Consider the following 27,963-nt stretch of genomic DNA (forward strand, 5'->3'; position numbering starts at 1 on the left):
TATGAGAAGCAAAATATATCCCATAAACTGTGTTCTTCTATTCCTTAAGAAAAGGGTTTTTCATGCTGATGTTCCTATGGAACTAGAAAGGAAATCCTTTTTATACAATAAAAATGTTAATTTGAATGTTTGGGAGTAAAGGAAGTTGTGATAATATACCTAAAGTGATACAGATAATTTTATATATCCTATTATTGCACATTCATCTTTTACTACAGATAGAAAGAAGAATTCATATTTGAACAGAATAAGACCCATGGGATAATAAACAGTATTTTCTATTCCCTCACATACAGTAAATGGACATTTTAATAAAATTTATACATTTTTACACAATATAATTTGTTTGATCTAAATTCATCTTGCTATCTTTTTTTTCTTTCAAAAACATTTCTCTCATTCAATCCATTTTTTTTTGCTCTAAAATTCATTCAGGTTAGAAAATAATAAAATTCCTATAAATTTTACAGTGCAGTATTTTTTCTTTTAAGGGAGTCCCATTTATCTTCTCTAGATCAAATTCTTTGTAGCTTTCATTTCCATTTAAACAAGGACTGACCTGAACATGCAATGCAATTGAGAGATAAAGTATTTTCTAGAACCACATAGAAAATGCCAAGAAAAGGTCATGGTGGCTTTAATTGCCTTTTGGACAGAAAAGGAAGGGAACCCTGTGTGACAGATCACTGCTCAGTTAGCACTTTACTAGTTCAGACTGCAGATAGGATGGCAATGAGTTTGGTATTAATGAAAGTTTATCTGTGAAAGAACAAACAGATAAAAATATGCCTGCTTTTTTTTGTTCCTAGAAAAAAATCTCAATACTTCACATTCTCACACTTTCTATACTTATTATAATGGATTTTTATTTATGCATTGTAAACTGAAAGATAAATTAATGTTGTTATATCTTATTGCACAATCAGCCAGATATTTAGACAGGAATTGGCATTTTTGTCCACCTATTTACAAGATCCTGGATAGGCAGTTGTTGTTATCATCAACATCATCATCATCATTATATCAGAAAAATGATATTTCTGTTTACATTTCAAATATCACAATCCCTGCTATTATCTCTGGATATTTTATCTGGGTTGTATACCCAATGATATTCTCAATAGTGCAAGTTTGCCAATAGCTTTCCCAAGAGCCTTTTTAAATTCTCCATTCCTCAGAGTATAAAGAAAGGGATTGATCATGGGAGTCAGGATTGTGTAGAAAACTGAGAATTCTTTGTTCAGATTCCTGAGTTTGCTGTCCTTTGGTAATAAGTACACAATTATGAGGGTCCCATAGAAAATTGTTACAACAATAAGATGAGAGGAACAAGTGGAAAATGCTTTTTTTCTTCCAGAGGTTGAAGATATTCCTAAAATGGTTCTGATAATGAAGATATAGGAGGTTATAGTCAGAAACAAAGGTGGTAGTGTGCATACAGAACCCAAGACTAACATTGCCATTTCAGTCTGCTCAGTGGGACTACATGAAAGCATTAACAGTGGTGCATAATCACAAAAGAAATGATCAATTTTGTTGGTGCCACAGAAAGTTAATTGAGAAATGAAGAAGGTGGTGAGTGCAGCAGCCACAAGGCCAGCCATCCAAGAGACCAGGCATAATTGAATACAAGACCTGTTTTTCATTATAGTTATATAATGCAGTGGTTTACATATAGCTATGTACCTATCACAAGACATTACAGATAAGAGGTAACTTTCAGCTCCTGCTAGAAAAGCAAAGAAATAAAATTGCAGGAAACACCCACTAAAAGAAATTCTATGATTGTCAGTTACAAAACTGGTCAAAATCCTAGGGAGGATTGTTGAAGTATAGCAGGTTTCCAAAACAGACAAGTTTCCCAGAAAGAAATACATGGGTTTGTGAAGACTACAATTTACTATTATTACTACAACTATAAGAATGTTTCCAGTCATTGTCACCATGTATATTATTAAAAATATAACAAAAAAAATGGTCTGCAACTGAGGAAGAGTTCTGAATCCTAGGAGGATAAATTCTGCAACCATTGTTTGATTATCTTTCTCATCTTTAGCCATGGAGTGTTTCATCAAATGGTCGTATACTCTGTAAAACAATATTGCAGTGTTCAATAAAAGTTCTTATTTAAAGTCTTGACTACAATGATCAGGTGTCTTGCTTTGTAGTGGGGTTTCTCCCCCTCATATACTGATGAAAGTTGATCACCACGTTTATGGACAATCTTAGACATTTTATACTAAAATAATTAACACTTGCTGAAGCATATAATTTAATAACATGAATTTATTTATGAATACTTTTGTTTTGGTTTTCATTAGGACTGTCCTGTGTAGCTTAATTTTATCTTACATTATTTTAAAATTCAGTTTTTTAAAAAAATTGTCTGAACATGTGCCTATTTCACAATACATGTTCTTGCATCCACATTTGCTATTGTCCAATTTTTAATACATGGTTTTTTTATATTTATGAGTATTTAGTGTATATATGTATGTATATACTGTATATAATATCTGTTTATTGTGTATATATATATGTATATATGTATGTATTGTTTTTCTTAATATACAATTATGCATACAAATTTAAAAAGCTTTAGTGCATTTTTTAAAAAAATGAGTCTATTCTCTGGGTCCACATATTTCCAATTTCTGTGTCTAATACTAGTTTAATGCAATCTTTCACCTAATTAAAAAACTTCAATAAATTCTTCCTTATCAATAAACTTGCTAATAGAATCGAGAGGGGATAGTCTTAAATGCCATTAACACAATTCTTTTTTTGCATACTAGGGTTTATTATCATTAAGTGCACTACCCAAATTTGTGGAAAATGTGTAAGGATGCATAGGTAATGTTAAAATGAGGAAGAATCTATTTCTTTGGGAGCTATTATTCAGAAAGCAGAGAGAGAGAGAGAGAGAGAGAAAAGACATAGAGACAGAAACAGACCTTTGTATTTTCAAACTGGTGTCATCCATTGATGCTTTGACTTCATGTCTCAACTTATCAGGATCACTGGATGTATTGTTATTCATTTCAATTTCCTCTGCAATATACATGACCCTCAAATAAATATAATGCAGTATGTTCCAGGCATTGATGAAATTAGTAATGTTCAAGCTTATACAGTACCTGTTGCTTATTTACTTTTCTTCTCCGAAGATCTAATCTCTGTGGGCACATCTGCCATAGGGAATTATGTTAAGTGTTCAGAGTACATTTTTTTCAACAGAGAATACATAAAAAATATGAAATGAATACTTTCTTCTTAAAGTACCGGTAATCATGAAATTATCCCTAAAAAATACAAGTGTTGGGGAAAGAAGTCAGAAAGAGTGAAAGAGATTGTTACAATGGATTTTAAATGTAATAGTATATTCACATAATAGCAAAGCACCAAGACTTATATACCACTTCACACTGTTTTACAACTCTCTCTAACTGGTTTACATAGTCAACATATTGCCCCCAACAATTTGGATTTCAATGCTGCAAACATTGACATGTTTTTGCACTGACAATATAAGAGGCAGTCTTTTGCTTTAACTGTTTGGTTTTGAATCACTAAAGCATGGGAGAAATGCAATCCGGATGTTTTGACAAGATAAGGGATAGCCGCTTCAGAAGGGAAGTGAAACTTTGTGTGTTAAATTAATTGGTAAATGTGATTCATAACATATAAATAAGGGAGGGAAATTATGTATTATGTGGTGTGTCAAGGGGAGGATAATTCAGATTCTGGCATCCATCCATGAGTGCCGATGCTCTGTTCTGCTCTTTATAGACTTTTTTAGAATAAATAATCATGCAGTGCTCTTTGATGTGTCTTTTAATTGGAACCATGACATCATGCCAGAATATACTTTCTTTCAAGCATGCTGGGGAGTCCTGAGCCCCTGCCACTGTCTCTAGCAAGGGACAGAAGCTGGCAAAGATTCAGGGAAGAATCTTCAACCATGGGAAGAGGAAGCCTGACAGCTGACGAAACCTCAGAGGAGGGACTAATGGATGGCTTGCTGTGGGAAGATGAGTTTGGGTGGATCTCCAACCCTCAGCAGCTAAGTGAGCCTATCTGGTTGTCAGGTTGGAACCACTCCAGCGGAGACTAAAGATGTCTTGAGACTGCACTACCAGAGCAGAATGGTGGAGAGCTACCAGACCATCTGCCACTGAGAATTTTGGTCAGTGGAAAATCCTCTCTGCAGTCCAGACAGCCTGCCAGCCCCAGGAGTACCCTGCCAGGCCCCCCAGACCCACAGAGACAGAGGACCCCAGCCTCGGGCCTCTGCAGCAATGGGAGGTTGGGGAACCCATACAAGTGAAAGAACAACAAACTCTGAACTTGCCACAGCTAATAGAGGCCTTGCAACAGCTGGGGGTGATGCAGAAGCCTGGAGATCAGGAGCTGGTGGGAGGACAACAACAGGAAGGGTGGCAACAGCAGGGCCCAAATGTGCAACCCCTGAACATACAGCAGGACCAGTGGGGCCAGCACCAGTAGGGGCCCTGGCAGCCATTGAATCAACAACCAGGATGGGGCCAGCAGCAACTGGAGACACAACAACAGCAATGGGGGTCCCAGCAATCAATGATGAGCCCACCCTTCAGAGCAACCTTCAATGGGGACCCAGAGAAATGTTTTTCTTCCTCAACCAAGTACGCTGTCACTTGAATCGCTGGGCCCATCTCTACCCAGACCCAGGTGCTATGGTCGATGTGATTGCGTCCAGACTAGAGGGAGAAGTATCCGAATAGTTGAACAATTTATATAACGAGCAAGCCCCTGACTTGGAGGACCCCCACCTTTTCCTCCTAGGGCTGAGGGAAAGATTTGAGGACCCATCCATTGCCCTCAAAGCAGAAGAACAAATCCACAAGATAAAACAAGCTGGCCGGCCTGCCCTGGAGTACGTGCAGGAGTTTCGAAAGATGGCTGGTCGGATAGAGAGATGGCCTGAGCAATCCATAATTCATCTTTTTAGAAAGGGTTAGACAACCACCTTTCTCAGGCATGTATCTATTGAGCTGTGCCTGACCAGCTGCATGAATAGTACCAGGCAGCAGTGAAATTAGATGTTCAGCTCACCCGCTATAAGAAGCCTCTCCTACCTGAAGCCGAGCCGAGGTCAGAACAACCTGAATTGCAATCACCCCCACAAAAATCTCCAGCTACTGTGATGTCTGAATGACCCAGGCCACCTGTAGGCCCAGCAATTAAGTATTTATGGTGCAGACAGCAGGGACATCAAGCAGCGAAATGCCCAGTCTTCTTCCCCCAACAGCAGAACACACCAGGACCAGCAGTGAGAAAGAGACCTGCACAGCAGCTAAAGGGAGAGAAATCCAATCGGATGATGCAGGAACCTGTTGCCCAGGTCACATCCCCCATACAAGAGGATGCCAGAACTCAGGCTGGATCCACCCCCATTCTACCCTCTTTCAACAGTGATGACAAAGGAGAGAATGACCCAAGGGTGTGTCCTCATTGTCCCACCTTTTTTACTACCTGCCAAGCTCATAATCCCTAAGTTGGGTATGCAGGTAGATTTAAAGGTGCCAGTTGATTCTGAATGCTCCCAATGCATCATTAGCTTGCCATTTGCCATGAAACTGGGCATATGAGCAAAACTGCTCTCCAAACCTGTGAGGTTCGAGCAAGCTGATGGCTCCTTGATGGGAGGGACTTTAGTCACGCAATTAATGGAGCCCCTACACTTAGAAATAGGTGAGCACTGGGAATTTATTCACTTCCTGGTGGCCTCAAAAATGACTGGGACTGTGATCTTAGGATTATCCTGGTTGGACAAATAGCAGCCATTTATCTGGTGGGAGAAAGGAATGAGAACTGTGAGACTACCTATAGGGCCTGATCCCCCCCATTGATTCAACAGATGTTATAAAGAATTTTAGCCCACCCAATGAGCGAGTGTACATGGCTACCTCATGGCCACTAGGTGAACTGCTCATCCCCAGTGAGTATCAGGAACTAGCGGAGGCATTTAGTGAGAAAGAATGTGATACCTTGCCTCCTCACTGGCCCAATGATTGTTCCATTGAACTGTTACTGGAGACCAAACTTCCCCAACCAAGAATGTACACTATGTCCCCCCTTGAAATGGAGGAGATGCAGCAATATGTGGATACAAACCTAGCAAGGGGATTCATTGAATGGGCCAAATCCACTGTGGGAGCTCCTGTGTTGTTCAAAGAAAAAAAAGATGGGTCTCTTTGTCTCTGCATAGACTATAAGGGCCTTAATGCTGTGAGTATGGAAAATAAATACCCTCTTCCCCTCCTGAAAGACTTACTAACCCACCTGGTGAAGGGGAGTGTCTTCACTAAGTTAGACCTGAGATAACCATATTATCAGGTGAAAATAAAGGAGGGGGATGAGTGGAGAATGGCCTTCAACTGCCCCTTGGGAAGCTACCAATTCAAAGTCATGCCATTTGGACTGCAGGGGGCCCCAGCAGTATTTATGTAGTTGCTTAATGAGGTCCTACATGATCATTTATATAAAGGGGTTCTGGTGTATCTTGTGACATTCTGATATAAAGTACAAATATGACTGACCACATAAGACTGGTCAAAGAAGTGTTAAAGAAACTATTGAATGTCAAAATTTATGTCAAATTGTCGAAATGTGAATTTCACCAAACCTGATTAGATTATCTTGGCTATAGAATTTCCAGTGTGGGCATTGAAATGGACACAGCCAAAGTGAAAGCTATTGTTAGGCATATGGTGTTAGCCTACAATGTTGGGTTGAAAATATATTAACCATAATGCTATGTCTTTAAGATGTTAATTGGCCAATGGGTGTGTAAGTGTTCTCATGGCCATAAGAGGAAGCTAGGAACGTAGCTTCTCTCTCTCTCTGAATTCACTGATCTCTATTATTACTGTTTTTGCTCTGCTGTTGGTTTACTACTGTTGTAAACCTGAACTGTGTATTGACCTCTGGACCGGTAAGAAGACTTTGTAGTTTGGATTACTCCTTGGACTGTTGCTATTGTGTATGACCTGGACTGTTTATTTTTGACTGTGCATTTTTGTTTTTACACCACCTCAAAGTAAAATACTTTTTGCTTTTACAACTCAGTGTACTCTTGTGTGACTCTTACTGCTCTCAGTACCCTTCCTTGTCTGTGCAACTCTTTGGTAGCACAAGGAGACCTCTGCACAACAAATTCCTTAACAGCTATAATTGAATGGCAGCCCCCAAAGACTCGCAAACAGCTCCAGAGCTTCCTAGGGTTTGCCAACTTCTACTGTCAATTCATTCCCTCTTTTGCTGAGATTGCTCTACCCCTTACAGAACTACTCAAAATGGGCAAGGGAGGGGGAAAACCACAACATGGACAACCACTAACATGGACTATGAGTTGTCAGAAAGCTTTTGAGAATTTAAAAAGACTATTTGTGGCTGAACCGGTTCTAAAGCATCTCTGCCCAGGGGAGCCCTTCATAACTCAAGCAGCCGCCAGCGACGTGGCAGTAGGAGCTGTGTTACTGCAAAAGAATAAAAGTGGGGTCCTGCAACCTTGTGCCTAAGAAATTCACTGAAGGCGAGAGGAGATGGACAGTCTGGGAGAAGGAGGCCTTTGCAATTAGGTGGGGGTTATTAAACTGGCAACACTATTTAGAAAAACTTAATCATGATAAGCTTAAATCCATTTAGTTTTGATCATCCTGCATGTGTTTTTGTGTGTGTGTGTCACTCTGCTTTCAAGTCATTGTTTTACTACTGGAAATTGCCTGGAAAAGTCCCTCTCATTTTCTTGGCAAGTGGTTTTCTTTGGAAGTGGTTTCCCTTTGCCTCTTTCCTAGAAAGTGACTAGCCAAAAATTATCAGCTGGTTTTGTGCCTAAGGTGACTAAGAATTCACAGACTCCTAGTTTTTAGCCTAATTCTTTAACCAGTATACCAAGCAGGTTCTATTTAATGGTCCTGCACATAGTTTAATGTGAAATCTACCCAATGTTTTAATCCATAGTGGAATAGATCATCAAGAATATATCCTGTTTTTAATGGGTTAGGTTTGACAAAGCTGAAAGATAGATGACTTCCACTAAACATCATATTTGTGAAGGCATCTTTGTATGTTTGATGAAAGGGAAGGAGAGGAATTTAACACTTTCTTCTTTATTTTAGAAAGTTTTCTTTTTGGAACTGAGTATTTGAATTTCAAACAAAGATTCATAGGGTGTAGAAATTTTAATGAATTTAATGAAAAATAGTTATTTTTCTCAGTTGAAATTGTAAACACTTGATCCTTGAATACTGTCATAATTTATCAATTCTACTCTAGACAATGCTTCAAAAAGTGCAACCTGTAGTGTTGGTCTGTGAAAAACCCCTTGCCAGTCCTGGAGATCCTAGAATGAGATGGGCAAAATCTTCAAGTCTGTTGTTGTGAGATGGCCTGCAAATTAAATAAATAAATACATACATAAATAAATCCTAATAGTTAGAAATCTTTAAATACAGAGACTAGATGCAGACTGTAAAAACAAGATGCCATTAGACAGCTATTTGCTGTCATTCAGATTTTTGAAGTTCAAATGAATTATCTCTAGGCTTAAGGCTTCTTTTGGAAAACAAACAAACAAACAAAGCCAAAACATTTGGGGCAATTTCCCCTATTTTAGGATTCTAAGAGGCAAAAAGCAGGGATTTCTCTTTAAGTAGATTTCCTAGTTCCCACCAACTGACAATATTTTGGGGAAAGGACTAGGAGCATGACCACTATATTTGACAAGGAGATAGCCTTGCTCAATGCCTTATAAGACTTTGAAGATGATGAGCAGCACCAACAATACACCTGGGAAAGAAACTGAAAGCCAATATAGCTACACCTATTCTGTTTGCCATAATATTTTCAGAAACATGTACTTCTTTTCTACAGGACAATCACCCCATTCTCACTCAAGCAAAATCCTCTGCTATTTTATGTGAGCATTCATTTAATTTAAAATGAAGCTCAAAAGACATGTCCAGGAAAACATCCATAAAGCAATAGCAATTTCAGTAATGGAGCCAAAACTAAAAGTTCCATCTTGAAGTAAGTAAGAACAAGCATTACCAGTAAGAAATAGATAGCTAGATGGATAGATAGATAGATAGATAGATAGATAGATAGATAGATAGATAGATAGATAGATAGATAGATAGATAGATAGATAAATAGATAGATAGATGAGATGATATATAAATGATATAATAGCAATAGCAATAGACTTATATACCACTTCACAGTGCTTTACAGCCCTTTCTAAGCAATTTACAGAGTCAACATATTTTCCCCAACAATCTGGGTCCTCATTTTACCAACCTCAGAAGGATGGAAGGCTGAGTCAACCTTGAGCCAGTGAGACTCAAACTGCTAAACTGCTGGCATCCAGGAGTCAGCAGAAGTAATAATAATAAATGATTAGATATAGATATAGAACAATGTGATGGATGGTAAAGATAGAGACAGATAGACAGAGACAGAGATAGACATAGAGATATCAATGGCAGTCAGTATATTGTATTTTGGGGGAATGCAATATATAGTCTTTCATCAGGCAAATGGAAACCAGCTGGGTGACTTTCAGCCAGTCATTCTTTTTCAGCCCAAGGGATTTTTCCTATTTAATTACATATATTATTCTTTTCTTTACAAATTAATAAAATCATAAATAGATAAATTGAAAATCATTTATCTATTAACTTTAAAGAATTGTTGGGGATGATGATGATGATGATGATAACAATAATTTATACATACATAGAAAAGAGTTTTGGACTAGGATCAGAGAGATGCAAAGTTCTATTCCTCTTTTATGCAGAAAAGCCAGATGGATTACTCTGGATCTCTCACTCTCTCTCAACCCTAAACTGAAGAAAGTCATTAAAATTTTTCTGTTACCCAGTACTGAATGATAGTTAATGGTCATTAAACTTTAATGAAAAACCACACATACATAGACATACTTCATGTGATAATGTGCATGGACATAGTGATTGCTATTCTACTAGTTATTAGATTCTAGCCCAGATTTTCAGACTCAGTTGCAAAGGTCAAATATTTGCTCAAACATGTAGTCTTAAAAATTAACATCATGGATCTTTGCTCTGATCCTGACGAAAAACTGCTACTCCATCCTCATCAATTTGATTCACCTTTGGACAAAATTTCCAAAGGTCTAAGGTTATAGGGCAAGAGAGAAAATAGTTTACTTTACTTTTTTGTAGTATGATAAGCCAAAAGACTGTTTATCCATGTTCTGAAAAAAAAATGCAGACATTTCTTGAGGCAATACTTGTCTTTAACAAACAAAGTGCGCAAATATTTTATTACTATAATTATTAACAAGTGTCTTTCTTTTGACCTTTCCATGGATACAGGATAAAGTGGGTGTTGATTACCCTGAGATCCAGGCTGATATAGTATAAAAGTTCCACCTGTCCATGTGTTCTTCCTACCTTGTCCACTCTAGCCCAAAAACAATTTGGAAACATGAAGTGGGTAATATTCGTTTCTTTGGTATGCTTGGTAAGCTTTGCTGAATTGAAAAACTTACCCAGAAGATATCGGCATGCTGGTATGATGTTTTTTTTCTCTCTTTTAAAAATTCAGTTTTATGTCTTCATTTGATTGCTCAGATATTGAGTTCATACTGCTATTTTAGAAACACAAAGGCAAGGCTTAGTCCCCAGGGAATTATATGATCCTTCAATAGAATTTTTCAGAGTATCTCCTAGTTTCTCTTCAAACTGTATAAACCTTTTATATTTTCAATTGGATTTTTATCCAAGAATTTCCCAGTGAATTATGTTTATTTTATTATTATTGTCTGTAAAAATATTGATAATGTTTGGTGGTTATGGTTAGCAATATTTAGAGGGCAAGAAATTACCCACAATAATACCAAAATGGTATTTATGTGCCTACTGATTTTCCATGATTAAATATTTTGCATGTCCCAAATAATAGCATTCTCTATTCCTGAAATCTCTTCCAATGGAGTATAATACTGTAAATATTTACTGATATTACTAAGATTACTAAGTAGAATCTTGTTGACCTCAGCGGATTTCAAAATGCTAAGCAGGCTCATATCAAGTTAGTAGTGGAAATATCAGACAGAAGGCATCTAAACAACTTGTGACAAGAAATGGTAAAACTAATTTGTTTTCTTGCCAAGAAGACCCCTTAAGATGTCTTCAGATAGCTCCTGGGAATTGCATTAAATGTGCTATTCTCTTTTGTTTCATTACAAGATAAACGAAAATTTAAAACACAGTTATTTTGTAATTATTTTATTTATTTTATTGGTCAGATTTGAAAAATTATTAGAGTACATTCTGATGATGATAGGGTCTCCCCAATCTTTGCAATATTTGTAATAATTTAATAATAGTGATTTTTTTTTACAAGTGAGTAAAATTTGTTCACTACCCTCTTTATAGAAGACCATCCCTGGACCATCAATATTGCCTCTCAAGTATCGAGTAATGATTTTGGTGCCATGTAAGTATTCCAGAAAATTGTGCTATAAATTACACATCTAAATAATAAAATATGCATAGAGAGTACAGTAATGGGTTGCAATAAAAAAGTACAAAACCACCATAAAATGGCTATTCTTCTTCCCATAAAACGAAATAAAAATCTTCATGATTCAGTATTTGCTGATATGTCTAATTTTAACAGACTGAGAAGGCAGACCTGCTGTAAATCTCATATCTCAGGATTTATTAGATTCTTGTTTTCACCTTCAGAAGGGAGAATGTCTCTCTTGCTCTAATCATTTCTTTCCTAATGCTATAGAATCCTGAGCATGAAACTCTCAAGGTCAGAACAAACAAGATGAACTTAGAGTCCAGGCACTTCCCAGAGCCTTTCTACATTCTCCACTGCTTGTAAAATATGTCCCCGGTAAAAGAGAATATTCATAGCTCAAGCTGGTTCTCAGATAATGTTATCTAATTGGGTAATAAAATTTCTGCAATCAAACAACCAGGCTCGGAGAGCACCAAAGACAGAATATATTGCTATATTGCTATTCACAGACTGTTTTCTTAATCACGTGTGCTTTTTTCCAGTCTCTTAGTCTTATTCTCTCAAAGTGTACCACTTGCTGCATTTGAGGAGGTGAAAAAACTGTCAGCAGATATTCTAGCACTTCACCAGAAATGTGTTGCTAATGAACAATCAGACCCAGAATGTACAAAGCCTTTGGTAAGTGTTTGGAGTATATATAGACATATAGATTAACTAAGTACTTACAGGATCCTAAATGAATCAGTTACCAGAATCAAATGTTTATTCTTCAGGTTTTGGGGGCTGGAGGTGAAGCCCATCATCAGTACTTACAGTTCTGTTCAGCTAGAGTTATTTGGCATATGTTTAATGGTAAAATAAGTATATTAGCTCCATTCCTAAGAAATCAATTCCCCTCCAAATCAAAATCCTTAGTATTTCTGTCCTTCAAGTTTCCAACCAGGCTGTAATATCTGGCCTGCCATGCTAACTCCCCAAATTGCTTACTCCTGCTCTAAGGTACATTTTATTAACTGGGTTATTAGACACATTACAGCTGGCAGGATGATACACTAATATGGAATATGGATCTAATGTCTCATTTCCCCCCAAACCTGTATCATTTGACATGAATATTATTTATGTAAATCACTGCTAAATGATGCTTATATAAGAGACATATTTTTTTTCTTGTTCTATAGGGTACAGTTTTCCTGGACATACTTTGCCATGATGAACAGTTTTCCAATAAATATGGATTTAATGACTGTTGTGCTAAGGCTGATCCAGAAAGAAATGAATGTGTTTTGTCTCATAAAATTTCAGCAGCAGAAAGTGTTCCTGCCTTTGTTCATCAAAATTCAGAAAAAGCTTGTGAAGCGTATATAAATGACCGAAATGCTAATGTAGCCGAGTAAGTCAATTGGCTGAAGATTGTAGCTTAGAATCATTAAATCTTGTTTAAGTGAATGACACTAATATAAAATTGCACATGCTGCTTCTTAATTTCATTTATCAAATGCAAACAATACATAATCTTTACTGACTGTTTCTAGCAGGGTATTCCTGCTTATGATTTCATTCAACTATCCTTCACTTCTTCCAGGAAGTCACATCTGTTGATGCAATGCAGGGCAGTTAGATAATTTTGGAAATATTTTTTATAAACTTTATGCAGAATTGACTTGCGAGGCCAGTGTGTGGTGCAATTAGTTCACATGGTGTAATAAGATGGAGGTTTGTTGTCACTGTGAGTTGTGGGGTGGGAGCATGAAGGGAGGCTCAGCTAATCTCAATGTATACATGGTTGTACTTTCACAATAAAAGTTCATTCATTCATTCATTCATGTTAGATAATCTGTTAGTCTGTTATTCTGTTCTGCTAGCCTTGGCTATTACTTCAGTTGTGAAATACAATATTAAAGTGAAAACAAAAACATTTGCACAGACATGTATATAAACTAAAATGAGGAGCTTCAACCATGTATTTGCTCAATAATAACAGCATTTTTTTTTAAAAAAGGTGCTGCAATGCAAGCATAATCCCTCTGTGATCTCAGGCATAACCTTATTATTTCAGGTCTTGTTACTATTCTGCCCATCATCAGTATTGGAAATTTATCCTCATTAGACTATTAGAGAATTGTGGTTTTGGCTAACTTTAAAAAAAGTTCATCTGCCTTATTTTTTATATAACATAAATACCATTTCATCAGATTCTAAAGGACACAGATATAGACTTTGAATCTAAGTATATGAGTTGCATAAAAGTATGCTAGTGATTGATCAAATTTCTCTGATCAAAATCCAGTGAGAACTGCATCTAAAATACATACAGCTGAAATCTAAGTACAAAGAGTGATAAATTTAAGAAGAGGAAACTTTGAGAATAATTATTTTTTTAAAAAAGAAAAGAATCCTTGATCTGTATTATCCTACACTCAAATTTATTACTAGACAAAAGGTTAGGTTAGATCTATTTTATTAAAATAAATTTTATTGTATTAAACCCAATGGATTTTAACCATGCTGTATATATTTTTGATCATCTGTGGATTTAATATTTTTTTTCTTCCTTTCTAGCCCTTTTCTGCAATTCTTCCTAAACATTTCCTTTTCCACTGAAAATAATTTCAAATTAAGAAATGAAAGAGTACTTTGGTGATAAAAAGAAACAAAACATTTTTTTCTCTTTCTTTCTGTCTCTCTTTTTTGCAAACACACACCCACACACGTTTTGTTTTTCATAGACATCTTTATGAGGCTGCAAGAAGAAATCCTATATTACTAACTGTTGTACTTCTTGAAACATCTAAAAGCTATGACAAAATCATGGAAACTTGTTGTGCAGTAGCTGATAAAGGTGCCTGCATCAAGGAAAAGGTATTTCACTTTGTATCTTGAAATTTTGTAGAAATAAATTGTAGCATCTATTAATACTGATACTATATTTTTATTATTTTGCCACAGTCATTCTACTTTTATTTGCAGGTCTTTTTTCATAATTTTCTCCAATTCTTTATAATATATATATATATATATATATATATATATATATATATATATATATATATATATATATATATAAGCAATTTAGTTTCTTCAAGTTCTATTACTTTATTTATTGTATGAGGCCACTAGTTTTTGCTTGAGGCTAATGATATTTCTTCCAATGCATCATTTTGCATTGCTTGGAATCAATCTGTGTAATCTTATTGCAACAGCTAATTAGATGGTCCACAATTTCTTCAGCTTCTTTGCATAGATGACATTTGTTATCTGTTGCTCTCTTTTCAATTCTGACTTATGTACAAATGTATGAGTTCATTCTAAAGGCTTAATTTTGTGCACCATAATGAATCCCTCTATCTCTTCAATGTTCCTGCATCTAGTCATAACCAAGTAAGTATATGCTTTGCCTACTATTCTTGTAATGTACTGGACATATTATATTTTCCTTCATTATGTCTCTTTTCTATTCTTCACTTGGGTTTGGGTTTTTTTTTAAGCCAGTTCGGTCTTTTCAGTACTCAGTAACCCATCCTGGTATAATGGGTTCAGTGTTTCATATTCACTGCCTTCAGATATTCTTCTAATGTCCTTTTTTTATTCTTCAACCATCTGATGTATTTGCAACATTCCACGCACACCTATTTTCTTTGGTAAGTAGACTCTGTCAACATCACTGTGAGGATGAAATGATGATTGATTGTCATTATTTTTCTGGTCTTTCTATCCAGGACTTCTTGTCCTACTTGAGTCCAGGCCACTATTCCAGCTGTGTATCTAATGTCTGGAATTGCCCAGGCATTAATTGCCTTGATGGTACAAGAGTCTTCAACTTATGACCACAACTCACCCCAGAATTTCTGTTGATAAATGACACAGTTGTTAAGGGAGACTTTCCCGTTTTAATGATCTTTCTTGACACAGTTGTTAAGTGAATCACTTCAGTTATTAAGTTACTAACATAGTTGTTAAGTGAATCTGGCTTTTGCAATGACTTTGCTTGTCAGAAAGTTGTGAACTGGGATCACATGATCCCAGGACACTACAATTGTTATAAATATGAATCAATTGCCAAGCATCTGAATTTTGATCACATGACCATGGGATTCTGCAATAGTCATAAGTGTGAAAAACAGCATAAGTCATTTTTAGTGCTGTTGTAACTTCAAACAGTCAGTCACTAAATGAACAGTTGTAAGTCAAGGACTACCTGTATTTACTCCACTGAATGTGTACTTTAAGATCTTCTTCACTCTCTTGATATATCCACTTCTAACCTTTTTCTTAAGTTTAGTGTACTTGATACTGTGAGCCTGAAGAATGCCAGGTGTCTGTAATGATCATCTTCATCCATTCATTTGATCAGAAACCCTTGATGCTATTTCCATAGGGCATCTTGAGTTCAGTGTTCAGTATTTTTCCCCATTTGATGGTGAGCATGGCTCATTAGTCCAGTCCAAACTTCATTGCAATATCTTGGCTATATATACTGACAGTGTTGAGGAAAATTCTATTTCAGATAATAGTTTTCCATACATCTACAAATCATCCATGCAGAGAAGGTGGGATAACCTGGTAGATGCTTTGGATGTTTGATAGCCACCACCTGAGTTATTCAGTATTGTTGACAGAGAAATCATTGCAAAAAAATAGTGAAATTGAGTCTGTTTGAAAGATTCCTCTCCTAACATTTACTTCTCCCAATCTATCACCGTTGACCTATGATCATGTCTTCCATTGTGCCATCAATCTTTGCACAAACCGCTGTTCTTTCAACTAACTCCTATTATTGCTAAACATTTGGTTAACAAATCAGTGGCAGGGAGTCCATTCTACATTCAAGTGGGTCTTCCTTCTGTTACAGTTTTTCAAAATCATCTTCTCAATTAGGAGTTGCTCTTTTGCTCTTTTCCTGTTTGGACAGTTTCCTTTCTGCTCAGGTGCTAAGAGCTTGAATGGTCCTTGATGCTCTCCAAGCTTCATTGTTTTCTTGCAGATGTAGTATAATCAGTGCTAACAATGTTACTTAGTTGAGTTATGAAATGTCTGCAAGAAAACCACCAAACTCAACCAAAGATCCCTCATTTCAATGCTGAGCTACAAATATTCTCCTTTATTGGCAAATAATGATTTTTTACAAGATGTTGTTGGATTGCATCAGCTACCACACCAGTTAGCAATTTGAAAGTTTTGATTTGTTACACAATCAGCCAAATGTTCAGAGTGGATTTGGCATTTTTATCCACCTATTAAGCTTTTTCCCAAGAACCTGGGGTATACAATATAGTTGCTTGGTAGTGTTAGAGGTATTGTTGCAAGATGTAATCTGTTCTGAATAAGGCTGTCTTTTGCAATTGACTGATGGTGAATTTGTCAAAGTTGATGGTGTTGTTCTAGTTGTTTGGAATTATAAGCAAGATGTGTGGAACTTGGTGCAACCTTTACATTCTTTTGCCATAGTCATTATATTTCTTCTTATCTCTCTTTCCCAATCTATTTATTGTACTGGACTGAGTAAAAATGTTTTATTTTTCTTTTTCTTCTTCTTCTTCTTCTTCTTCTTCTTCTTCTTCTTCTTCTTCTTCTTCTTCTTCTTCTTCTTCTTCTTCTTCTTCTTCTTCTTCTTCTTCTTCTTCTTCTTCTTCTTCTTCTTTTGGTTTGTAACAGGCAACAGAAGCCAGACATAAATTCGATGAAATAATTGAGGAACAGGAGAATACTTGTTTTAATCTGGAGAAATATGGAAAGGATACTTTACATGCATTGTAAGTCTGGTTTATTTGGGATGTGATAGGGAATGAATTCATAGGAATGTGCATAAAATATGATTAAATTATATACCCTAGAGTCTAGACCAGGGGTGTCAAACTTCCGGCCCATGGGACGGACGCGCCATGATGAAACCGCACCCACCTCATTGCTGGCAATGGGGAAAAAGCTCTGATTCGTCGTGCGACATCACGTGACATCGTGAGTTTGACATGCCTGGTCTAGACCTTTGGTGCCACCTTTAGTATATGTCAAAATAATATGTATAACATGGTCTGGGGGCAACCATTTTGTGTTTTTACCATTTGAGAATGACTTATACTTGTTTAATAGGTTAATAATTTGCTATAATCAGCCCTTTTAGGTAGTGCTGACTAGAAGCACAAACTTGCAACTTATAAATGCTATCTTTGAATAACAGAATTTTACAAATCTGAAAGGACTTCACTTATTTATTTTTACTTTCAGGGAAACTGTAGATAACCCCTTCTGAGCTGCTTCATAGTCCCCTTTTCTTTCTGTGGACTGAGAGAGTTATCTAGGCAGATAACTACTTTTAGGGCCTTAACAGATTTAATGATTATTATGTTAATTTTTCAGTCAATGCATTTTTAATACAATTGATCTAAGGACAGATATTGTTCAATTTCCAATATTTTTCAATAGAACAATTGCCAATTGGAGTAGGTGCTAACTACTATTTACACCCCTTGTACGAGATGGTGATCTCCCACACAAACACTAAACAGCTTGAACTCTATGTAGTTTTTTGACATCAACAAAGGTCAAATGGTTGTGACCCACTATTGGCAATCTCTATTTTTTATGTTTACTAAAGTGACTGATTTTTGAATATGTGAAATACTCTTGGGACTGTAAATTTCAGGAAAGATTCCTATTGTTGTTAAATACTGGTGCTATGCCAAAATCTGTTCCATAATTTGTTTTTGTTTTTGTTTTAAAAAAATACATTCATGATCCTTGAGAATTTATTTCAGATTTTTCTTATAGCTCTTTTTAGCTTACTTGCTTTTCTACTGGCAAAGGAGAGGATTCTGCTCAGAGTTCAAATACATCCTTCAAGACAATATGGTTATTTATTTTTCTTACTTTGGAAAACTTCCCATGGGAATAATTCCAACAAAATGTCTTCCCTGGAAATTAAATTTCCTGATGCATGGGGAGCTATGCTGGAGCAATTATTCTTCATTGAAAGAAAAATAGTTGTATCTGTACCAGTGTGATTGTGCAATAAAAGAAACCTAAAGCCCCAGATATGATTGCAAAATAAATTAAAATTAGTACCTTATGCAATTATGGGGATGGTCAGATTCTGAATGGAAGAGTATATGACTTTGTGACATTGCAATTGCTTGTGGAAATACATGGTAGAAATTATTAGAATCTTCTTTGAAAGAATCCTAATGCTTTCCTTTGTTTTCCTGTCTAGGAAATTTATTGAGACACATGAGAAGTTCATCAATGCTAATCAGGAAACTATATCCCATATTGCTAAAGACATTGTGCACATCTATAAAGAACTCTGTAAGGGGGATTCCCTGGAGGCTTTACTTGACAGAGTAGGTTGTATTCATATCTGCTCCTTCAAGCGTATGATATATAGATATGAGCCTTGACTTTATTAAGCTGTTTTCTTCCTTTTTTCTCTTTTTTTCCTCTTTTTCTCTCTTTTTTCTCTTTGTTTCTCTTCTCTTGAGTGTTTTTCAAAGCACTCAACCATGCTTTTGAGTGGATAAGATATTTGCTCAATGAACCTTTATCCTATATACTGCAGAAGACAATAGGTAACTTCTTAAATGTTCTGTCTCAACCCCAAGGATTTGTTTTGTTTTATTTTTTTGCTTGGTCTTTTTTTCTAGAACTACCTTTTGAAATTTTCAAATTTCTCTGGTGATTTTTCTCAAACCAAATTTTCTAAATTCTTGAAAATGGAGTTCAACACACATACATACAAATAGATACATTTTGTTATTTTGTTTTCACAACTGAAGATTGATAATACAAACAGATAATAGATAATATGCAGACCCAGGTTCTGGTTCTCCTCAGGCATTGAAGTTGGCTAGCTGATCTTGGGCAAGTCAATTTCTCAATCCCAAACCATCACGGTAAAACTCTTTCTTTAATCAGATTTTTTTTTTTGCTGTGTGAAGCAGGCCAGCACATTGCAAATAAGCAAGTCTACAACCAAGCAAGAAGAAAAAGGAAGAGAAACAGGAAGAGAAATAGGAGATAGCTGGGATACCATTTTACACTACTGAAGAGGGCAGCAATTTCAGTGGGTTAGGTGATGATATAAAATGGGCAGAGTTTATTTAGATTTATGTAGTTCTGTTTTTAAAAAAAGTTGACCACTTTGATGGACTTTGATGGACAGCTATGTAAAATGACCAAAGACACAAAAAATATGAAGCATATTAATACTGACATCTTAAAAACAGAGAAATAACCAGGTAAACTACATGACCCTCTCTCTGTATGTAACTGACATATAGAGGTTTAAGGAATGAACTCAAATCCTACTTCCACACATCCCTCTAGATGTTTTTACCTAATCATTTTTTTCTAGAAACATCAGCACAATACCTCTCTCTTCACTTCAGTTTCCTAGAATGACAGAAGAGGAAAAACTAGTGATCCCCTGCAGGATTAAACACTTGCAAAGAAAAATAAATAAACATTGTACACCTGTGTGGAAAAAGACTGTTTTAAGAATTATGTGGCATTCTCAAAAATTTGAAATAGATGACACAGATTTATTAACTTACATCAAAGCAAGATCTTTTAAGACTTATGTGTTCACTATTATTAATTTTATTTGGAAAGAAGTCTTGAAAAGTTTTGCAAAAGTCTATAGTTCTTCCAATTATATAACCTGCCTGTTTCCAAAGGCTCAAGTTCTCTCTTTTCTTATAGGCATCCCTGTCACAATATGTCTGTGAGCACAAAAATGATATATCTGCTAACCTTGATAGTTGCTGTGAAAAGCCTCTGGTGGAAAGACCAAGCTGCCTGTCTACTATGGAAAATGATGCAAGGTCTCCTGATCTGCCCCCACCATCTGGAGAAATCTTAAAGGAGGCAGAAGCATGTAAATTGTATGCTGAACATGGAGATGAACACATGAAAAGGTACAGTTAGTAGGGCTAGACTGTATAAAATAATGCAAGAACAAGACTTGTGCTCTGGATATATGGAACAATTCCTACTCTAACTTCAGATACAATAAGGCAATGGGTATTGGAGTAGTAGAGTATTGGCTGTTTTCCCTAAGTATTATTTTTAAACCTTAAAGCAGCAGCCCTGAATATCTCTGGCTTTGTAGACCAGCAGGGGGAGGGGAAGAGAGGATGGACCTGCTGCTCACACAAATGAACCTTTGCACATATGCACACTTGCACACTGCTTGTGCAAGTGGAGCTGCGCAGGTGTGGGTGTGCTTGCCTGCCGCTTTCACGGCCCAGTTCTAAACAGGTGTCAGCCTGATATTGGACCACGGCCTGGGGAGATTGAGGACCCCTACCTTAAGGAGTTTCTTCTCAAAGAAGATAAAATTATTTTTATCTCATAACTTTATCTTGGCTTCTAAATTAGTTTGTTCAGTATGATTTAATTGCATTGCCAGCACTGAAACAAGATTCAGTTGCTAGCCCAGTTGAGTTTTGTTCATTCAGTGGAGAAAATATTATTATCCTTTGTTTAAAGTAGTAAATTGTTCAAGCAGATGGAGGCCACAAAAGTAAGATGACCTAGAGATAAGACATTGGAATTAAAAAGCTAATGAATCTCTCTAATGTAAGACAGGAATAAGAGGCAAAAAGAAAAGAAGCAGAATTAGTAGTTAAGTAGCAAAATAATCTGGCAAACTAACCTGAGAGAGAAAACATGGATTCATAGGTGATCTTGGAAAAGATATACATTTAGTAATCCAAAGTATTATTTCCAACTGATATCAAAATAAATGAGTCATGCTATAAAACATAATGGAAATTGACATACAACTGTTTCCTATTCGCACCATAATTTTAAATGGTTGATCCGGAAGGACATCTGCAATATCTAGAATTGTATAATGACAATATTTTAATTGTATAATGACAATATTTAATTACTGAAATAATATATTTGAAGAAGAAGGAATATATTGACTCCTTTCTGTAGCTAGCAATATTTTTATCCCATTTTTTATCTGTTTTAGCTTCCTCTTTACTTTAACAAGAAATCATCCTGAACTTTCTAAACTGCTTGATCTGGAAATTTTTAATAAATATAAAGTATTGCTGGAAAAATGCTGCAAATTAGACGACAACGTACAGTGTCTGCACACAGGGGTGAGTTCCTTTCTCTATCGGCAGGGCACTTCCTGTTGATTCCCTGCCCACTCCTGCCCAGGCCTTCCCACCCCCATTGAGGCACTATTAATAATTATTCAGAAAGTGAAAAACAAATTACCAGTTGAAATGCATCCTGTATTAAGTGTCATACATAGAATGGAAGATTTCAGCCTTAAGCAATCCATGTAGCTGTTTTTGTTTGTTTGTATGGTTCCCTGTTTTGTTTTCATATGTTTTATTTTCCTTCAAAGATAAAGCATTCATTACACCAAAAGTCAGGTTTTAGATCATTATAATGTATATTGAGTGGAGCAGCCCTTGAAGAATCATAACTGTTGCAAAGTATAATAGTCAGCTTTCTGGTATTTGTTTTTTTGACTATATTACACAGGCCTTATATATAACACTAGCACTGATTTCATATTCAGGCCAAATATTCAGTTCTTAGTTATTATAAATCCCTAAATATCACTTCTTTCTATTTAAGATAAGCTATTTATCTTTTTATGTTAATTTAGAAGAGTGCTGCAACACATCTAATCTACAAAATAGGTTCAAAGAATAGGAAAGTGTGGCATAGTATTTTCTATGGCAGTGCTCCATACAGAGAGACTACAGTTGTTGGTGCTGTTTAGTTAATATAAATGGCTTTGGGACCCCTTCTTTAGAATGGAATGAGGCACATTGTATGACATTTTTAAAAAGTGGATAATTGAGTACAGACTTACTCAAAAGTTATGATGACCAAGGCAGGTTTCTGAAGATTTCTGAATTTTGAATAGAGGTGGCAGGAAAGCAAATATGGAAAGAAAACACCGTGGGAAAAAAAATCCTAGATCTGAAAGGGATACCTGGCACCAGCCAGATTAGAAGATACTGTTTGTTTGTTTGTTTGTTTGTTTGTTCCTTCCCTTATAGTCACAATATTTGCATACTTAATCATTACAGCAAACTTGTTTTTAACAAATCATAATCTTTGCCATTCTTTTCCATTCACATTTCTCTCTAACATGGGCTAAATCCAAAGTTGCCAATTCCAGAGTAAGAGTTGTCTCCTCCAGAGTAAAAATTGTTTATATTTCTCTGGCTTTCTCCCAGCATTATTCACGTTGCTTCTTCCTAGGTCTGTTCATTGTTATTGCAGGTATTTTTTTTAATATATATATTTTTTTCCAGGAAGAACAACTTAAATTATATATTACTAAGATTACAGATGTTGTGAAGAATAATTGTGACAATTATAAAGAAATAGGAGGGTACTTCTTCCAAAATGAGTAAGTTTTTCTTTGAATTATTCATTTGCAAATGTTTATTAAACCGAACCATGTGTGGATGCGGAATTGTATATTTTCAAGGGGATGAAGGAAAATAATATTCCACTAAATGTCTTGAAGTTCTCTTGTACCTGTACAGATTTTCAATCTTTTTAGAACAGTATTCAGGAAAGTAATTTATAAAGGTTTTGCAGCCTATGAATAAAAGAGAGGAATCAATTGTAACTACAAATATATTTTAATAATATTAAATTGCTGAAATAGTAAAGTTTCATAGGTATACACGAATTTTAAGGTGCACCAAAGGAATAAAATACCAAAATGCTTTGCCCACAAGTTTAAACCATTTAAATAAACATAAAAGTTACTATTTATTCAGGTGCTTCTCTGATGTCCCAAACAGAAGGCAATAGCTCAGATGTGTTTGCTTTATCAAGATCTTTAGATTTTTGTAGAAAAAGAAAGATTGTTTGAATTTTACTAAAACCCTGGAAATTAACCTTCAGCTTTAGGAAAGCAGTTCTTTTTTTCCCTAGCATCCTTTAGTACTTTTACAAACCTGCCTTAATCAACAGCACACTCTTATACATAGTGTCTGTTGGCCTTTTCTTGCAGATATTTGATCAAGTATAGCAAAATTATACCACAGGTTCAAACTTCAAATCTGATCGAGATCACCAGAAAAGTGGCAAAGGTTGCTGAGAAATGCTGTAATTTAGAAGGTGATCACCAAGTCTCATGTGCTGTAGAAAATGTGAGTATTGTTTCCACCAAATATTCTATTCTTTTGCTTTCTATTCCATTTCCTCCTTTAGCAATACACCACAAGAAAAAGTCCTTAGATGTTCTGAGTGGAAGGAAGGGCTGTGTGGGTTTCCAAAGCTAAATTCTTCCCCTGGGCCAATATTCTATCTGCAAGTAAACTCCAGCACAAAGCAGAATCTTCCACAAGCATCTCAGCAAGCAACAAAAGTTCTATTAAAGGCTCTAAATCTGGACTGAGGGCAGAAAAAAATCTTAAATAAAATCTAAACAACTAAGGGATTAGTTATAAATCTTAATGTCTATGACAGTGATCTAATCCTAATCCTTAGGTAATCAAAACATATTTACACCTCTGTTGTTCCTAATTTTTCCTCATTTATAGAGCTGTATATATTCCCTTGATGCTCATAACTCTGAAAATTCTGGGGAATCTTATATTTCAGTGCAAATAATTTAAATATTACCACTTGCAATGCATACTGAAATATGCTTTTCTAAAATAATACTCCATTACATGCTTTTCTGATGTATCTTTTTGAAACATCTCTCTTTCAAATTAGTTAATACAGTGTTCCTGACTAAGAGGATACCATCCATTTTGTTTTAACTCAAAAATCCATTTTCAAAATATTTTATATCCTTATTAGAAGCTGTGTATTCTCAGTGGAGAAATATTAGCTTTCAAAGGCAAAATTATGATTTTGTCTTTTTTATATTTCATTTATGAATAAAAGTTATAAATTTATAAATCGGAAACCTTAAAAAATAAGCCAACAGATGAAACATTTCTCTAAAGCAATTTACTGAGTCAGCTTAGTAGATGCAATTTTGTTTCCTGTTACTCTCTTGGGATGGATGGAGACCGATGGAGAGAAAGACAGGTAGACAGACAGACAGAATCAGCAGTTATCTATGACACATCTCAATGAAATTTATGCTCTAAGAAGGAAGGAGAATGTGATTTTGGACATTCAGAGAAAAAAGCTATTAATTTAGCAAGTGTTTCATTTGAACTACCTTTTATGCAACCTTTTTAGCACCAAATAAAGCATAAATCTTAAAACATTATGTGCATAGCATTCATCTTACAGTAATCATATCATGCAACTGAAGAACTTAATAGGATATTTTTTCCTCTCTCTCTCCTCTCAGACGGATAAAGTGATAGGATCCATATGTAGACTTCACAAAGAACATTTCATAAACAAACAATTTTGCCATTGCTGTAATTCCTCCTTTATCTCACGTTGGGAGTGTATCAGTAACTTAGGACCCGATCCATCGTATGTCCCTCCTCCATTCAAACCTGAAGTACTGGATGCTCCTGAAAATTTGTGCTCACCCAATGAAGAGACTGTGCAGAAAAGTAAACAAGGGTAAGAAAACAAAGTTCTTTTAATTTGATGTCCTGTTACAGTTTTACATCAAACATGCCATGATATGTCATTCTTCTGCAGTTCCTCAATGCATTCTATTGTATTCTAGGCATGATTTTATTTAGATACCTCCCATATCAGTCTCCTTTCTTAGGACACTTGCCTTCTCAAAATGTCTTTGGTGATTTATCTTGCAGCATTTGTTTTCAGCCTTTTTCATCTTTTCTTCTGCTAAAATTTCTAGTTTTATCCCTGGGAGTTGGGACAAAGAAAGTACATATTAAAAAAAATTGTATATGCATGAACTTATATATTTCTCATTTTGGGGAACTAGAAGAGAGTGAAATCATAGTAGCTCCTAGCTTCAACAGAGAATTTAATAGTTATTGTTTGTCTTGCAGTTTGCTTAGCGACTTGATAAAATCCAAACCTAATATATCAGATGAAATGCTTGCCGCTGCAATTGAAGCTTTCCGTAATCTCCAGACAGTTTGCTGTGCAGCTGAAAACAAAAAGGAGTGCTTTGACACAAAGGTATATCTGAAACAGAAAAAATGGATAGGGAAAGTTTAAGAAAGTGTTCTTCCTTATTGCTGCCTCAAAATTTAAATTTCTCTATATCAAATAAGCACCAATTTGGTGCAGTAAGTGATCACTCTTACAGTTCTCAGTTTGCATGGCTATATGTAAAAGAAATAGGAACAGATGTAAGGATTCCATCCCTAATTTCCTCCTCCTTTTATATGAAGAAAAATGTTTGAGCTAGTATTTTATAAATGTTCTCCTAGAGTTCTGTCAATCATTCACCCATTTATTATTAAGGACTCTGTGACTATTGTGAGAAAGTGTACCATATATTATGCTGGTTTATGGGGTAAGAAGACCTCCATGCCATCTATCTTAGTGTTGATTTTTGAGTAGTTTTAAATGCTAGGCCCCAAAACACAGGACAAATCTTATTGCCTGTTTCAGCCTAACCCAAGGCCATCCACAGGCTGTAGTCACAACAGTGACAGCTCATATTTGTGTAAATTTTTTGGATTGCTAACAAAGAATTAAAGGGAGACTAATATGGCCATTTCAAACTCATTTGTTCTCATCAGTCAGCCATACTCTTCTGAGATTCGAACCTGGGCCAATTGCACATTAGGTGTTTTTCTATCTCGATGGCGCCCCCACAGCATGAATAAAAGAGATGATACCTCTCGCCTACCAGCCATTTGGAAACCCGCCTTGATTGACAGATGAGTCCCAACCACCAAGAATGATACCAGACCCAAACTCATGATAACATCACATGACATCACCACCACACAACCATTCAAAAAGCAAATCCAAACCCACAATGATAACGACACACAACCACAAAACAGAAACCTAACTACAGCTGCAACATTAGCCACTTTAAACCCCTCCAAACCACACAGTAAGCAAACTGACACCCACTATAAAAACATGGCACCACCACAAACACAGAGCCTAACAAAAGCAGCACAACTCACCAGTTCAGGTCTAAGGCTGGCAGCTGAGACCAGCCCATCCACTCAAAACACATCCCACCCAATCAGAACACAGCCCCCATTCGAAACACACTCCCACCCAATCAGAACACAGCTAAGCCCCCACCCAATCAGAGCACACCTCCACCCACAGAACACACCCCCTCTGGCAGTTTAAAAAAGAGGAACAAACAGCCACATGCTTCTCCCAGAAGAAGGAAGCTAAAGCCACCAGCCTGATGATGACGGATGGGATTCCGTCGAAACGTTGCACCTACACCTTTAGTTCTACGCGGGAAGAAACCCGAATGACCGAAGATCCACATATAAACACCCGCGAAAACCTCAGAAAACATATATATATACAGTATATATATATTATGTACGCACACACACACGTATATACACTCATACACATATATAGATGTGTGACTTTATCTATAAAGTCACACATCTTCACATCTTCTGTATCTTCTTGTAGAATGAGAAACTGACAAATCTAAGAAGCGTGTCCCCGTGGTTATGAGGATGGAGGCTTGGGAGGGCTGTTAGGAAGAGCATAGTTAATTTATTCAACTGGGTGAAGATTTGTGTGATTTACTTTGTTCAGCAATATATATATATGTATTGTTCAGAATATATATTTATATATATATATATTCAATTTCAGGGTCAAAAACTGGTTGAAGACATCCAAAATGATCATATAATTCAGTAATTTTCTCAGGTGAGCTAATACAGAACTATATTCAGTGTTTTAGTGATTTTATGATGATGATGCTTGAATGGGATTGGAAAATACAAATGTATGAATAAACCTATATCCAGTCATGATATTCCTCAGATTAAGATAACATGACTCCTCAGTCTCTTTAAATATATCCTTCCTGAAAAATCCAAAGTGAATTAATTTATTTTCTATATTCTCAAAATCCTTTTGTTTAAACTAATATTTTCTCTTTGTGTTTGTAACAGACCATAACAAAAAAAATGTTGAATTATCTATTTGTCCAACTGCCATAATTTATGTTGGAACACATAGATTCTTATCAGTGTCATAGTTATCTTTAGCTTTGCCGGAGTCTTTAGCCATTTGCAATATTATCTCCAAAATATGTTTCATGAAAAACACTAGCAATGGGATTATCACTAAAACATATTTCTTCCATAATCTCTCTCTCAAATTCATTTTCTCACCTTAATTCTTTTTCCTTAATTCTTGAGAACTGAATTTAAATATTCTATATCTATATCTTTGGTACTAGAAATAACAAATTCATCCTATTCTTTTTTGTAGCTTCCACAATGGAAGAATGCTGGAGATAAAGAATCCAAATGTTCCCAAACATCCTTGGTTGATGCTTTCATGACAACCTTCTAA

General features: G+C 35.8%; 2 protein-coding genes across 2 annotated transcripts; one reads left to right on the forward strand and one right to left on the reverse strand.

Moving 5' to 3' along the window:
• Positions 1-1,088: 1,088 nt before the first annotated feature.
• Positions 1,089-2,060, reverse strand: LOC308678897 (olfactory receptor 2AP1-like; the record flags this gene model as incomplete). The annotated part of the gene is made up of 1 exon (XM_081346129.1): positions 1,089-2,060. One exon carries the CDS (start codon positions 2,058-2,060, stop codon positions 1,089-1,091), a length of 972 nt encoding a protein of 323 aa, XP_081202255.1.
• Positions 2,061-3,961: 1,901 nt separating this feature from the next.
• LOC308678898 (serum albumin-like) lies at positions 3,962-27,963 on the forward strand (the record flags this gene model as incomplete). The annotated part of the gene is made up of 15 exons (XM_081346130.1): positions 3,962-4,067; positions 11,463-11,523; positions 12,123-12,234; positions 12,738-12,949; positions 14,286-14,418; positions 17,212-17,309; positions 18,764-18,893; positions 20,251-20,465; positions 21,533-21,665; positions 22,845-22,942; positions 23,558-23,696; positions 24,860-25,083; positions 25,485-25,617; positions 25,713-25,790; positions 27,880-27,963. The coding sequence occupies 15 exons, from the start codon at positions 3,962-3,964 to the stop codon at positions 27,961-27,963; spliced, it is 1,956 nt and encodes a 651-aa protein (XP_081202256.1).

The sequence above is a fragment of the Vipera berus genome, assembly GCF_964194415.1.
Source record: "Vipera berus genome assembly, chromosome: Z".
In the NCBI taxonomy this organism is placed as follows: Eukaryota; Metazoa; Chordata; class Lepidosauria; order Squamata; family Viperidae; genus Vipera; species Vipera berus.